Consider the following 15,835-nt stretch of genomic DNA (forward strand, 5'->3'; position numbering starts at 1 on the left):
TAGTTGTGGCGCATGGGCTTAGTTGCTCTGCAGCATGTGGGATCTTCCCGGACCAGGGCTCAAACCTGTGTCCCCTACATTGGCAGGTGGATTCCTAACCACTGCGCCACCAGGGAAGTCCCTATTTTTGTTACTTCTAAATGTTTGTTATGGTTTCTTCTTTGACTGACTTATGGATTATTTTAAGAATGTATTAATTTCTAAACATATGAATATTTCCTAGTTATTTCTTTTGTGACTAATTTCTTGCATACTTGCATTTTGGAGAGAGATCGTCCGTGGATTAAAATCCTTGTAATTTGCTTTGAATTGCATTATGGCCTAGCACTTTATCAGTTTTTGTAAATGTTATGTGTGTGCTTGGGGAAAAAATGATATTCTGCATTTCTTTGCTATACTTTATATTTTCATTTGTTCAAGTTTTAAAAATGTTTAAAATCTTATGTATCATGATACTTTTTCTCTTTATACTGTCTGTTGAGTTCCCTTGGTGGTATTCTATTTTCTAGTTCTGGAATTATAATTTATTTTTCCAATTTGTTCTTCCACCTTTTGGACCTTCCAATTCTGTCAAAATGTTCAACCCTTCTGCTTTTATTAATTCAACCCTATAGTGGTCTTATAGGCTATTTCTGATAATTCTGATATTATAAGTCTTTCTGGGTCATTTTCTGTTTTGGTCATTTCTGTTAGTTCTTGTTAATGGTATCTTATTACTTCGTGCATCTGGTTATCTTTGATTATGTACTGCACGATGTAAACAAGAAATTATCTGTAACAATGTTGTGATGCCTAGGTTCATGTTACCTTCCTGCAGACTCCTGCCCCCACTGCCTGCCGCCACCCCTTTCATCCAGACAACTGTTGGTACTAACAATCTGAATGTGGGACCACCTCAATCCAAGGTACACTTAGAGGTTTATTCAGGTCACTCAGGTGACATAAAGCTGTAATTCAAGTCTGTCCTGGGACTGATTTTTTTTCTGGTTTCCTTTATCCAAGGAGTATAGCTCTTTGGGGTTTCAGCTCCAAGTGAGTGGTGCTTATCATACTTCCTTCTTTTGAAACGCTTTTTAAAAAATTATTTATTTATTTATATGCAGCAGGTTCTTATTACTTATCTGTTTTATACATATTAGTGTATATATCTCAATCCCAATCTCCCAATTCATCCCCCCTGCTTTCCTCCCTTGGTGTCCATACGTTTGTTCTCTGCATCTGTGTCTCCATTTCTGCCTTGCAAAATGGTTCATCTGTACCATTTTTTTTGAAACACTTTTGCCTTTGACCTTTTTGCCCCTGGATTTATAAAGGTTTCAAGAGCAAGTCTGTTTTTCTCCCATTTTTTCTGAATCTTCCTTCAAGTGTCTGTGAGCTAAAACTGTTTTGGGTGATTTGGATTACCTCTCTGGGTTCTATTCTTTTGCCTTGATTTCAGCCAGGTAATTCTTCATAATTTTGTTAAGTCTTTGGGGCTTTTTAGGCTGTTCTTTAAAAGTATTCCCTCCAGCATTTGTATTTGTCCTCAAAGGGACATTTCATCCAAGTCATTTAGTTACTTGAAGCTGAAGTGTCTTGAGTTTTTATGCCTTAAAAAAATTAATCAGCGTTATTCATATAAAATTGTAGTTAAATCCAGTTTGGCATAAATTTTTTTTTTTTTTTTTTTTTTTTTTTTCTGTATGCGGGCCTCTCACTGTTGTGGCCTCTCCCATCGTGGAGCACAGGCTCCGGACGCACAGGCCCAGCGGCCATGGCTCACGGGCCCAGCCGCTCCGCGGCATGTGGGATCTTCCCGGACCGGGGCACGAACCCGTGTCCCCTGCATCAACAGGCAGACTCTCAACCACCGCGCCACCAGGGAAGCCCCTGGCATAAATTTTTTTCCTCAGTATGAATACTGGTAGTTAAAAGACTGTTCTTGACACCTATGTTATATATTTACTCACACATTTAAATTCTGATTCCCAGTTTGCATTAGTCGATTTTGATTTCCATAGAGAATAGGTGGGACCAAATGTTCTTTATATATACATACTTACATACAGAACTTTTGGGGGTGCTGAGTCTTCTTAGTAGGAGTAATTTAATATTTATCTCTAGTTTCCTTTGAAATGAGCCGTACCATTATTGACAGAGAGTAGAATATTTAAACGTTTCCTGGGTGTTCTTCCAAATCAGCCGTAGAAAATGAAAGAATGATTCATTCTCAGAAACACTCTGAGCATCTTTTACCTGGAATGTGACTGACTTAGATCTTCATGGCTGGCTCGTTCTTGTTATTGATATTTCACCTCAAATGTCACCTTTTTAGAGAGGGGGCTGTCTGTCTGGGTAATCACTCCTTTTTCTCCCTTCATAACATGTATCACTATCTGATAATAATCTTGTATTTTTTTCCTCCCTCAGTAAAATGTGAAGCTCCATGAGGGCAAGAACCTTGCCTATCTTTTTTTTTTTTTTTTTCTTTTTGCGGTATGCGGGCCTCTCACTGTTGTGGCCTCTCCCATTGCGGAGCACAGGCTCTGGATGCGCAGGCCCAGCGGCCATGGCTCACGGGCCCAGCCGCTCCGCGGCATATGGGATCCTCCCAGACCGGGGCACGAACCCGTATCCCCTGCATCGGCAGGCGGACTCTCAACCACTGCGCCACCAGGGAGGCCCAACCTTGCCTATCTTGTTCACCACTGTCTCGTGTGTCTTATTTACCCATTCTTTGAATCATGTTAGGCAGTGAGTAATTTTTTGTTTAATAAATGAATAAATAGAACAAATGTTTATTTCTTTTGAAATTGTGACATTATTTTCTCTAGATGTCACAGTCATCCTTTAAAAATTTGTGATTCCATTGAATTAAAGTTGTTTTCTAAAATAAGTATAGTGTCTGCTTTCTCTTGCCTTTTTTCAAAAACGTTTTTTGGTAAATATTGAATGAAAAATCAGACAATAAGAATCTGACCTAAAGTAAATATTAGGGTGACAAATATTTAGCATTAGGGACAACTGTGACTTTGTTATATATTGAGCTGGAAGGAGGTCAGTGTGGCTGGAGTGGAGCAAGCCAAGGGAGAGAAGAGTCAGAGATGACATCAGAGGAGAGAGGAGGTTAAGACCTGGTGGCTTATGTGGACTTTGACTTTCACTCTTAATGGTATGGGAGGCCCCTGGAGGGTTTTGAGCAGAGAAGTGACATGGAGGTGGGTTTGGAGCTATAGGGATTTTGACGTATGGTCTACTTCTGAGCTCTCATATAAGTTCCACTGGCTAATTTGTCTATCTCTGTGCCAAGACCACCCTGTTTTAATTTTTATAGCTCAATTCTTTTTTAAAAAATTAATTAATTAATTAATTTTTGGCTGTGTTGGGTCTTTGTTGCTGTGCACAGGCTTTCTCTAGTTGCGGAGAGCAGGGGCTACTCTTCGTTGCAGTGTGCAGGCTTCTCATTGCGGTGGCTTCTCTTGTTGAGGAGCACAGGCTCTAGGCACACGGGCTTCAGTAGTTGTGGCACATGGGCTCAGTAGTTGTGGTTCGCGGGCTCTAGAGCGCAGGCTCAGTAGTTGTGGCGCACGGGCTTAGGTGATCCACAGCATGTGGGATCTTCCTGGACCAGGGCTCGAACTCTTGTCCTCTGCATTAGCAGGCGGATTCTTAACCACTGCACCACCAGGGAAGTCCTATATCTCAATTCTAACCCTCAGTATATTTGGTAGAGAGCAACTTGCCAGATCCTCCCCTCAAAGCTGAGCCTTCTTATTTTTCTTATTCGGGCGGGTGTTGGCTGTACTTGGAATTCTGCTCTTCCACATATATTTTAGAATCAGATTATTATAATTCCTCAGAAAACCCTCTTGGGATTCTGATTGGAATTGCATTGACTGTATAGATTAATATGGAGACAATTGATATTCTTATAGTATTGAATTTTCTAGCCTTAAAATTGGGATAACTTCATTGATATACGTCATCTTTAATGCCTTTGAATAAAGTTTACATATGTATATATATATATACACACACACATGCACACATACATATATATGTGTGATCTATATATGTTATGTGTCTGTATGTGTGTGTATATATATATATATATATATATATATATATATATATATATATATGAATAGAGGTCTTGAGTGTCTTTTTTTTTTTTTTTTTTTTTGCGGTAGGCGGGCCTCTCACCGTTGTGGCCTCCCCCGCTGCGGAGCACAGGCTCCGGATGCGCAGGCTCAGCAGCCATGGCCCACGGGCCCAGCCACTCCGCGGCATATGGGATCCTCCCGGACCGGGGCACGAACCCATATCCCCTGCATCGGCAGGCGGACTCTCAACCACTGCGCCACCATGGAGGCCCTTGAGTGTCTTTTATGTTAAATCCTAAGTGCCGTTTTTGTTATTGTAAAGATGATTTTTAAAAATTACATTTTCTGTTTCTTATTGATGTTTACAAATACAGTTGATATTTGTAGATTGAGCTTATATTTAGCTACCTTGTTAACACTTATAATTCTAATATTTGTAGATTCCTTTGAATTGTCTATGTAGACAATAATTATCTGTAAATTCTATCACATTTTCCTCTTTCTAGTCCTATATAGTTTATTCATTTATTTTTTCTTATTTTACTGAGCTGTCTGGAACCCACTAGGATAATGTTTAATAGTAATGTCAATAAGTATTAATAGTAGGACTTCTTGTCACCTTCTTAATTTTTAAAGGGACTATCTAAATATTCCACACTTAAGAATGATATTGTAGGTTTTTGTCAGATACATTTATCAAGATATGAACATTTAAAAAGCATTTAATTATGGACATTTTACCCTTTAGAAAGTTTACATTCCTACTATTAGTGTCCAGAGCGGCACACTTTTTCATGTCAGTACTTTACACCACATGGGGTACTCATATATTTTAAAAGTTTCAAATTTCATAGGCAGCAAAAAAAATTTCTTTACTGGTTTATATTTATTTCTTCCTTTTAAACCAATATTATATATTGATACAGCTGTTCTTCTTAAAGATAGGATAGGTTTTTTTGAAACAAAAGAACTTATTTTGAAATAATTTCAGATGTAAATTTGCAAAGATGGTATAAAGAATTTCCTGTTTCATAGACCCTTGACCCCTATTCCCCAAATGTTAATATTTTACCATATTTGCTTTATCATTCTCTCTCTCTCTTTCTCTTCCTCCATACACTATACATATTTTTTCCTGAACGGTTTAAGTTGCAAACTTTATCTCTAAAAACTTTGGTGTTCTTCCTCTTTTTTTTCTGGTTAAGCTTTTTTTTTTTTTTTTTTTTTCTGCGGTATGCGGGCCTCTCACTGTTGTGGCCTCTCCCGTTGCGGAGCACAGGCTCCAGATGCGCAGGCCCAGTGGCCATGGCCCACAGGCCCAGCCCCTCCGCGGCATGTGGGATCCTCCCGGACCAGGGCACGAACCCGTGTCTCCTGCATCGGCAGGCGGACTCTCAACCACTGCACCACCAGGGAAGCCCTGGTTAAGCTTTTTTTTTTTTTTTTTTTTTTTTTTTTGCGGTACGCGGGCCTCTCACCGTTGTGGCCTCTCCCGTTGCGGAGCACAGGCTCTGGACGCGCAGGCTCAGCGGCCATGGCTCACGGGCCTGGCCGCTCCGCGGCATGTGGGACCTTCCCGGACCGGTGCACGAACCCGTGTCTCCTGCATCGGCAGGCGGACTCTCAACCACTGCGCCACCGGGGAAGCCCCCTGGTTAAGTTTTTTATTAGACTGTCTTATCCTAGAGATCTGGGCTGTGCCTTATTTATTTATTTTATCAAAGTATAATTGACATATAACATTGGTTTCAAGTGTACAACATAATGATTTGATATTTGTATGTACTGCAAAATGATCACCACAGTAAGTCTAGTTAACATCCATCACCACGCATAATTACATATTTTTTTCTTGTGATGAGAACTTTTAAGATTTATTCTCTTAGCAACTTTCAAATATACAATACAGTATTATTAACTATAGTCACCCTGCTGTACATTGCATCTCTAGGACTTGTTCATTTTATTACTAGAAGTTTGTACCTTTTGAACACCTTCATCCATCTTGTCATTTCTTAAAACAAGAGCATTGTTTTATGTAACCACCTTACTATTGTCGAAACAAACAAAAAAATTATCATTGATACAATATTACTATCTAATCTGTAGACATTTAAATTTTATCAGTTACCCTTTATAGCAAAACATGTTTTTTCTTGTCTAGGATCCAATCCAGGATCATGCATTATATTTAGTTATCGTGACTCTTAATCTTCTTTTCTGGAACAGTTACTCAGTTGTTCCTTGTCTTTCATGATGTAGACATTTTTAAAGAATACAGGTCAGTTATTGAGTAGAATGTCCCTTAGTTTGGGCTTGTCTGTTGCTGCCTATGGTTAGATTCATGTTTTACCTTTTTGGAAGAATGTATGTGTGTATGTATATTTACATACACATTTATATCTATTTGTACATCTGTCTATATTAAGAACTGACCCTATATGGTTAACTCTTATTTCCAAGCTTTCCCCCTTTTCATCTTTGTAACTTCCTTTTATGAGAATGAGACCAAACCCACATTGTCCACGGTGCATTTACTTATTTGCTCAATTCTAGAATATACATGAAGAAGTTTCATATCTCTGTGTAAAAACAAATAACTGAGTATAATATTTGTTTATATTTCTTTTTGTCTTTGGTTCAAGGGGAGTATGTAGTTAAAATACTGCTTTCAGAAGTTACCTGGGGTTAATTCTTTTCCCCCAGCCTCCTTCAGTGTAGTTGTATATTCATTTCAAATACAGTTAGGTACATTTTTTCATTTGTGTTTCATTTTGGGTTCTTCCCTCCTATTATTGTTAGCAGCAGCAGCAGCAGCAGTAGTAGTGTATGAAACATTAATGTGGTTTTCAAAGGACTGTACAAAAAGATTGATTCGGTTATTAGAGTACTGAGAAATAAAACGTATGACTTTTAATTGTGTTTGTTCTTTCAGGGAATCATTTAATACTTCACATTAGGACAAATATGTGAGAGTTCCTGCCAACCTGTGAGAATTTCTTCCTTTGGACATTTTTTCTACTTACTGCACAACTTTCTTAGAAGTTCTTTTTTGATGCCATGTTCTGTGGCTTGCATCAAAAGAGGAGTTTGTCTTCATGAAGATTCCTAACATTGGTAATGTGATGAATAAATTTGAGATCCTTGGGGTTGTAGGTGAAGGTAAGTTTAGCATTCCTTGAGTTTTTGAGCAATGTACAATTATATCTACCACCAAAAAAGTTATTAATTCAGATTCTGTTAACTTAACCTTTATCAATTCACATAAGTGCCTAAGAGTAGAATATTAAAAGTAAAATTACTCTTAAACTATTTGGGTCTTATTCTCCAATTGAATCTTAATAACATTTAAAAATCCTTCAAAGTTTAAGAAATCAGAGATTTCTTAAGGCTGCCTTCATTTCATTCTTTTCATTATCAATCATGATTTCTTTAGTCTACATTTTTTTGGTTACATTTACTTTTTATGTCAGCTAGGCTTATTTTGACTAACTTAAAACTTGTATGTTAAATTTTCCTTAATACATGATAAATAAATGAATAAATAACTTCTATTTGTCTTTGAGAATAACAAATCACATTTTATAAATTCTGAACCACATAATTTGGTCATTTTTTAACATCTCTGAAATCAGATGTGTGTTATAATCAGTAGCATGTCATGGTTTGATTGACAGCACTTTTTCTTTCCTAGTAGTACTAATGCTTATAATCAGTGATACCAATTTGATGAAATATGGTCATTCATTTTCATAAATCTTCCTGATTTTTCCTTGTTAGTAATTTTTGCTCTTGACTTAAAGATAACTTTATGGAGATTTTGATAAATGATTCTGTTAACACGGTATAAGTGATTTATAATTATGGTTTCTTAGCATCTGTATCTTTAAAGCAAATATTACAAAAACTTGATATTTCAGAATTTTCAAGTATATTTTGAATTTCAAAAGAAGTTTTAAAATTTACCTATGTCAACAGGATAGTCGTTCTGGATTTTAATATTAAGTTGTTAAATCATTTTCAAATAAATAGAAAGAATTAAAATATTGTCTAATCATTGGGTGTTTGCTTCAGGGTCCGAAGTTTGAAACCATATAAAAAGAATGGATCCTTCTTCCTTCACCAGTCAACTCCTTTTCCTGTTTTTCATTGATATTAATTCTGTAGATAAAATTCATTTTCAATGTCTTATCTACTATTAATTTTATAATACCTGCTTTCTTTATTATTTTTATTTTTGTTTTTTCAAAAGTATCATAGAGACATGCCGTAAAGCTACTCGCTGGAGAAGGTCAGCTCCTTGGGTGTAACAGGGTTGGAATGTTCCAGATTCTGGGCCTACGTTTTTCTGGATCATAGCCTTGTTTTTCTTATTATACCCATAGGTGATAATCTTCTCAGGGATCAGCTTAGATTAACTAAAACTACCAGACTGTTATATAAATCAGAATATGTCAGTTTTAAGTTGTAGTCAGAACCATCATTGCTATATGTTTTTTTTTCTTTGTAAACTACCTCAGGTGCTTTTCTGGCTATGAAATACATATATATGAAGGAAATTAAAAACTGTCAAGCAAACTCTACATCCCTACAGCCTAAGCAGTGCATTTTTACCCCACAGAAAATCTAGCATGGGCAGTTAAATGAGGATTGGATGATTGCCTGGTGATTGTGGAGTTGAGTTGGATGGCTGTAATGGCTGGGTTCATCCTAACTGTGATAATAAGATTCATCCATCTCTACCGGGTGAGGGAGACTTATTCTGGCTCTCCAGACTCTGTTGGAGACACATTTCCTAATTTCATCTCCCTGAAGTCCTCTTCTCAGAGATGAACACGGGCTTTGCCCGTCTGTAAATGTCAATCATTTCTACAAACTTCAGTTATCATATATTATATTTTGATTCTCCTAATTAAATTTTTTCACATTATAACTTTTGCCTCAATTTTCTTGCCGTCAACTCTGTGTTCTGCCTCTAAGGAAGTAGCTTACTGGCTAGTTAATAGTATAAGTAACCCAAAAGGTAGTGATGTATCTCATTTGAAATATATCAAAGAAAGTGGGAGTGCTTGGCTATAAATGGCCAGAGATCCTTGGACCCCTCTGCTGGTGCCATTGATTTTAATATTTATGGCAAAAATTTAGCAACTCCTACTAGTTATTAATTGGAATGCTGAGGTGAGGCCTGTACTATTTTGCCAGTCAGGGAAAACATTCCAGGATCTTAGAAGAGAATTTAAATGTCTCCTAGGACAGAGAACATATTTGGTAGGCTCCATGCTTGAGCCTACCTTTGTGAAGCCATTAACTCTTAAAGTTTGAGTTCCCTAGAATCTTTTGAGGTAATTTTAATTTACTGTTAAAGTTCTTGTGTCCAAATCTTGTCTCTAGAAATTTTTAAACTTAAGTTTAAAAATGCCTCAAGTGAAATTTTCTTTAAAAAGAGAAACATTTAAGAATATGCACTTGTTGGGGAAATGGGTTGCTTATACTCTTGGTTTATAAAAAATGTATAATAAATATTCATGCTCTCTTTGTATATGGCTCATTGCATTATCACTGCAGAATATTATCATTTTATGAATCATTATTATACCATATATTGATAACCAATGTAAATATAATAGAACTTTGATTCTACAGTCTCCAAGAGCTGTAATTTGTATACGTGCCCCTAATTGTTTACTTCTTTTTATTATAGGAGCCTATGGAGTTGTACTTAAATGCAGACACAAGGTAAGTACATAGTTTTTAAAAAGAAAATATCTATATATGTTTAACTGTTTTGAAACTAATGTAGTGTTCTGTGCATGTGGGCATATAATTAAAACTGGCTATGATGATGATGATGCTTAATAAAGGAGAATTAATATGGGAACCCTGAAAAAAGAGACTACTTTGGGTAAGCTTTATCATGATTAAGTAGTTAGTTCTTTACAGTCATGTGCTCTTTTTTTCAACTGACCTATGTGTAGGTGAAAAGCTGCCCAATGGGAAGAGAGAAAAGATGGTAGAGAAGAAATCAAAGTAGTGACAGATTTAATTTATGTTCAAGTACTTAAGAGCAAGGAGGAGTTTCATGTCAATATTTTTCTTGTAGACCCAATAACTTAGATTGCTTATTGGGTCAGAATCCAGATTTTGAAGGGTAGTGGATAGGTGTTTGGTTATGAAATAGGGCTTGGGGTAATAGTGTATGATTGACTATTAGCTGTGGTTGATCACCCTTGAACAGCCTTGAAATGAATCTTATATATATAGATTATTTGACTATGATTAACAATCACCAGTTATTCAGGGAGGTTATTTCAAGTTTCCATAGGTGTTGCTCAGTGTTGAGGATGTTTTACTCAGAGACTACCTTTAAGATGGCAAGTGTTGAACCTGTAACAATTTCAAACATTAGGTTAAATATTTTTCTATTATGGTATACCTAGTTTGAATATTAATATCTGACCTCATACTATTTTGTGTATAATTTGTTAAGGCCAAGGTTTAAAGTTTTTTGTGATATTTTATAATGATATAATTTATATCTGAGATGAGCTTAGCAATTTAGCCTAAGCCATTTAATTTAAACTCTCAAATCTGTCAATCTGTCATAACATATATGTATGTGTGTGTGTGTGTGTGTGTCTATATATATATATATATATAGACACACATACATAAAGATGATATAATTTTTATGTTTGCTTTTTCTGTCCCATTGTACAAAATATTACTTACATTTTGAATTTAAGGCTTCATGACAGTTGATGTATTTTGGATTTTACATCACAAATCTCTTTAATTCAAAGAATTTTCTATTATTCTTGAAACCGGGTGTTTGAGTTATTTTATGTTGATAATAGTTATCTGAAGATCTCTGCCAGTAAATCCTAAAAAAATGGTTTGAATACTGTTGGCTCTTGATTCAGGATGACTAAGAATTTAAAATAATAAATTAAATATAATCAAAATAAATTTAGCACCTTAAATTCCTAATTAAGAAATATCACTGCAGTTTGAAATTAAACAAATAGCTCTCTAGTGAAGTGCTGTGCTTTTAAGGAGGTGCCTTGAGTTAAAATAAATTTAGGAAGCTTTAAAAAAATAAAATTCTTGGGTAGATACTACTCAGGGGAAATAGGTTGTTAGTGTCCAAATTAAATTTGACTCTTTCATGAACATAATACCCCTTTTTGTACTATGGCTCTGTTGATACAGCGTAGCAAATGGAAGCTTCAGTTCTTAGTCTTAATCCTTGAATTTTAAAACCCAGGGATTTCTGATATATAATGACAAATCTTCCAACAGTATTTTCTCTCAGTCATTGTCACACTTCTTCCCGTGACCTTTTCCCCTATACTTTCTTTTTTTTAAATTAAAAAAATTTTTTAATAGATCTTTATTGGAGTATAATTGCTTCACGATACTGTGTTAGTTTCCGTTGCACAACAGAGAATCAACCATATGCATGACCTTATCTAAGCTCTCCTGCCTTTTATGTGCAAATAAAGTTTATTAGTTGAATATATTGTTTTTATCTTTCCATATATCTGGTTTACTCATTTGTTAAAACATGCTTGTTAACGGTACCTCGTTCTCATAATACACACTATTAGTGCCAGCAAGATGGGCTCGGAGTGAAAGTGGACGAGAACAGGCATCTCTGCTCTTGGGAAACCGACTCTAAATGTGAACTCTGATTCTTAGTGGCCATGTGCAAGGCATTTTGAGTTACAAGGATGAATAAACCATAGTTTTCTTGCCCTTGTATGTCTTATGGTCTGTCTGAATAGATAGAAGAATAGATAAAAAATAACCTGTGAGATTGCTGCAAATGAGATCGCATCTAAAAAAAAATACCTCTTTTTTACTGCCCTTCACTAAGTGAGGGCCCTACAGACCAGCTGTCTGAATATCGTTGCTTTTTCCTTTCATGTACCTAAAAAGATAGCACTGGATGGAAAATTTGAAGCATAAATTAGTGCCGAACTCAGTAATATAAAATTCTTTCTAGAATTTGCAACTGTTTAATCATTAGACTTCTTCCAGTATACCCTTTTTTCAGCTAGAATCAGGCCTTCAAATCTTTACCCCACTATCCAAAAATAGAGAATTTGATGCTTCTGATAAGATTGACCCGTTAGGATCAAACGAATGGATAACTATGAAATCTCATATTATAGTCAAAAATGGATATAATCCTCCCTTTTGTGCTTATTATGTGTAAAGTGATCATGCCCATATATTTTGCATACCTTTTAAATTTTTAATAAAATACTTATAAAAATGTATAAATCAGGTCTCTTGTGATTACTTACACAGGTATATGTGATCACATGCATAAATTTGATCTCTTTCTGAGAATGTTGGCTATGATTGTATATACAATTAAATAATTCCTAGCATATGGTGTATTTGAACAAGTATGAAAGAAAGTCACTGTTTTAATCTGTGTCCTGCTGCAAGAAATTTAGAGGTCATGTTTATAAACAGATATATCTTGTCTTTTGTGAACATAATATGATGTTGGGCTATTCCAGACCAAAGATCATACTTCTTAATTTACTGAAATAAATGCTGCTCAATTAAAAAAGAAAAATGTAACTGTACTCTCTTTTTGACAACTTCTGTTTATTGTTATATATGCATATTGGCATGTATATGAACACTCTTAGCAGTGACTGTTAAACTCTTTATGGAGCTTTATGATTACTCGCACTGGGAAGAAGTTCTGGCTTGGACCTTTGCCCTGTAAATGTGCATTGCTGATTTTCTTTTTCTTTACGTGTCTGCTTTGAAGTGCCTGTGAGAGGGGAGGCATGTTTTACAGTACACTTTTCTTCCCAGAAACTCAAAAAGGTCATCCTCACAACAAAGTAGGGAGAATGGAATGGAGATGAAATAGGGAGATGCGATTAGAACTTGAGGCAAGAGAGAGGATAGAGAGAGGTTGGAGGTTGATGCTAATTGAGCCTAGGACAGAGAAGTGCTGATTCATGTAGTTCCTTTCCTATGGCCGGGGTTGACTTATGAGAAGTTTTTGTTTGTTTTGAAGTAGTAGGTAACGAATGCTCTTGAATAGCTAGTTATACAAAGCTGTGAATAATCCAGTACTGGGGTACAGCTGTAAGTATTAAATAAATGATAAACTTGACTTAAATTACAGAACCAAAAAGGAAGGACACTGTAGAGAGCTTTTGCACAGTGGCGGGTCCCTGTGGAGGGATTAAAGGTGATCCCAAGGATTTGTGGTAAACTGGAAAAGCATTAGTATCATTCATCTGACTGGGAAACTTGTAAAGGGTGTATAAGTTTGGAGGGAGAGATAATGAGTTTGGCTTTCATAATAAAGAATAAAATGTCAATAGAATACCAAACCTGATATTAGTAAATACCACATATTGAGCATCTACCATATATGGTAGATAGGCACTCTGTTTGATGTTTTACATTTAATCCCCACAATCCCCACTCTCATCCCTATTTTACATATGAGGAAACTGAGTCAGAGAGAGGCTATGTAATGGGGCCAAGATTATGCAGCTGATAAGTGGTGAAACCAGGCTTTGATCTGACTCCAGAAATGGCTACCTTGAACCTGAGATGGAAGTGTGAAATGATACGAACCTTCCAAGAGGGAGTACAGAGCAGAGTGAAAGACGTGTTTAAAATGATCATACTGAAAGGAGAGGGAGTAGACCTCTTGAAAGCAAGGAAGAAAGATTTTCTTAAAATGGTATTCACCAATAGTGTTAAAAATCCATAAAAAAGATCCATAATGATAAGGATTGAGGGGTGAGAAAATCCATTTCATTTAAGAATGCCATTTATTAATGACTTCTTTAAGTCAAATGATACATTAATGCCAAATTGCAAGAGGGTAAGGAGAGAGTAGATAGAGAAGATCTGGATTGTGTCATTTTTCTCTTTTGAGAGTTGTAGGAAGAGTAGATTTGATTAAATATTTTCTAGTTAGGAATACCCATATTTTCCCCTACTAAAAGGCATTCTTTGGATGTTTGTTATTACTTAATATTCACAAATTTGTCTTTTGTTATAAGCCTTCATTTTTAGGAAGCAATATGCATTTTGGATTAATGATTCCATTTTTCTTTTTCAGATTAATTTTATTTTTCCACCAAAAAGCTGAATGATGATTTGGTTACTTTTTTTTAATCAAACTATTTTGAGAAGATGCTTGAGGAAAAGTCAATGAACCATTATCAATATAACAGATTATTTATAGTTGCCATCTAAAACCATACAGTTATTTTCTACTAGACCAAAATAAACTTGTTTTTTCCCACATTAAATAAAACATGTTTTTCCTTAATTTTTAGTTTTAGGTTTTACATGTTATTTGAGTTTTTAAAACTTAAAAAAGATGTCAACAATGAGAAACAGAATATATGGGGTATTATATTATTTACTTTGTCATTTTATTCCTCCTTATTTAAATAAAAATAAGATGTAGTTTCTTGCTTTTGTGTACAAAATTTCTAGCATTTGAAGAAGATTATAGCGAGGCTTGGGGTTTTTCATAAAGATTGTAAGAAGCTGGAAGTATTTCAGTATTAATTGATTATTTTATCATAATCTTTTTTTAGGTAATTGCACTGTCTGAAATTATGTGAATTTACTGCAGGTTATGAAGATTAATGAGATGTCAGTGTTAAACTGGACTTCAGGTCAGGAACAAAGATAGTAGGAATCATTAATGGGGGAAAACATCTGCCTCTTCTTACGGAGGCACTCATGTAGAACCATTACTTCTGTGTGGTTTCCTATCTTGACCGGGTTTTTGTTGCTGATCCAATTGACTGTAGAACAGTCTCTGGAACACGACAGAAGTCTCACCAAAATCGTACTTCTTTGTACTATAATATTTTGTATTTCCAATTCCGCTAGTCTGTTGATATAGGAAAAACTACCCATGTTTCTGTTGTCTTGTTATCAGTAAAAGAAACAATGGCTCAGGTGTCAATTTCCAGATGAGTCTGACTTCTTCAGGGAACCAGAAGAATCTGGGGCTTTTGCAGGCTTCCTTGTTGCCTTTATCCTCATCGTCCTAATCTGGATTTTGTTTGTTTGTTTGTTTTTTAGTAAATGAGATAAGGGAATGGTCAAATTAGAACTAGCCCCACTACTAGCTCTGCATGCATTGTCTACACAGAAGGCTTTACCTCATTTGTCCTTCTTATAGTGACTCAGTTCCCCCCCCTACTCCACAGCCCCCCAGTCTAGAGGCCGAGTTGGCTGGAGCACTAGATGGACTTTAAAGTCCCCTTTTCTGCCAATCATAAAACAAAATTATTTCCTTCTTTAAGAGAACATTCTTGGGACTTCCCTGGTGGTCCAGTGGTTAAGACTCTGTGCTCCCAGTGCAGGGGGCCCGGGTTCAATCCCTGGTCGGGGAACTAGGTCCCACATGCCTGCACACCACAACTAAGACCCGGAGCAGTCAAATAAATAAATTAATAAACATTTAAAAAAAGAGAGAAAGAACATTCTTTCTACATCTTCTTAAGATGAGTAATTTCATTCGTCTTTGATAAATGTCTCTGCTTAAGGGATTTAACTAGTTCTTTAATGTGACTTTAAAACTTCAGGAACCAAAAACGAGTGTGAATCATTTTTCTACACAGCCTGAAATATATATTCACTGGAAATGTAAGAAAAGGAACTGATCAACAAATGCCCGTATAGTGGACACTTTAAAATAGTTAAGCATAACTCTTTATCAGTTGTTGAAATCAGTAACT

At 35.8% G+C, this 15,835-nt stretch overlaps 1 protein-coding gene across 3 annotated transcripts in view; it reads left to right on the top strand.

The window, feature by feature from the left end:
• CDKL5 (cyclin dependent kinase like 5) overlaps positions 1 to 15,835 on the top strand; it is a 190,398-nt gene that overhangs the window by 54,907 nt on the left and 119,656 nt on the right. For all 3 annotated transcript variants that reach the window (XM_082608915.1, XM_082608917.1, XM_082608916.1), the window contains 2 exons: positions 7,018 to 7,244; positions 9,784 to 9,818. In XM_082608915.1, the coding sequence (XP_082465041.1) occupies positions 7,181 to 7,244; positions 9,784 to 9,818 (99 nt within the window). In that variant the 5' untranslated portion in view covers positions 7,018 to 7,180. The remainder of the gene's footprint in view (positions 1 to 7,017; positions 7,245 to 9,783; positions 9,819 to 15,835) is intronic.

This window comes from Mesoplodon mirus (genome assembly GCF_964341445.2).
Source record: "Mesoplodon mirus genome assembly, chromosome: X".
Taxonomy (NCBI): Eukaryota; Metazoa; Chordata; class Mammalia; order Artiodactyla; family Ziphiidae; genus Mesoplodon; species Mesoplodon mirus.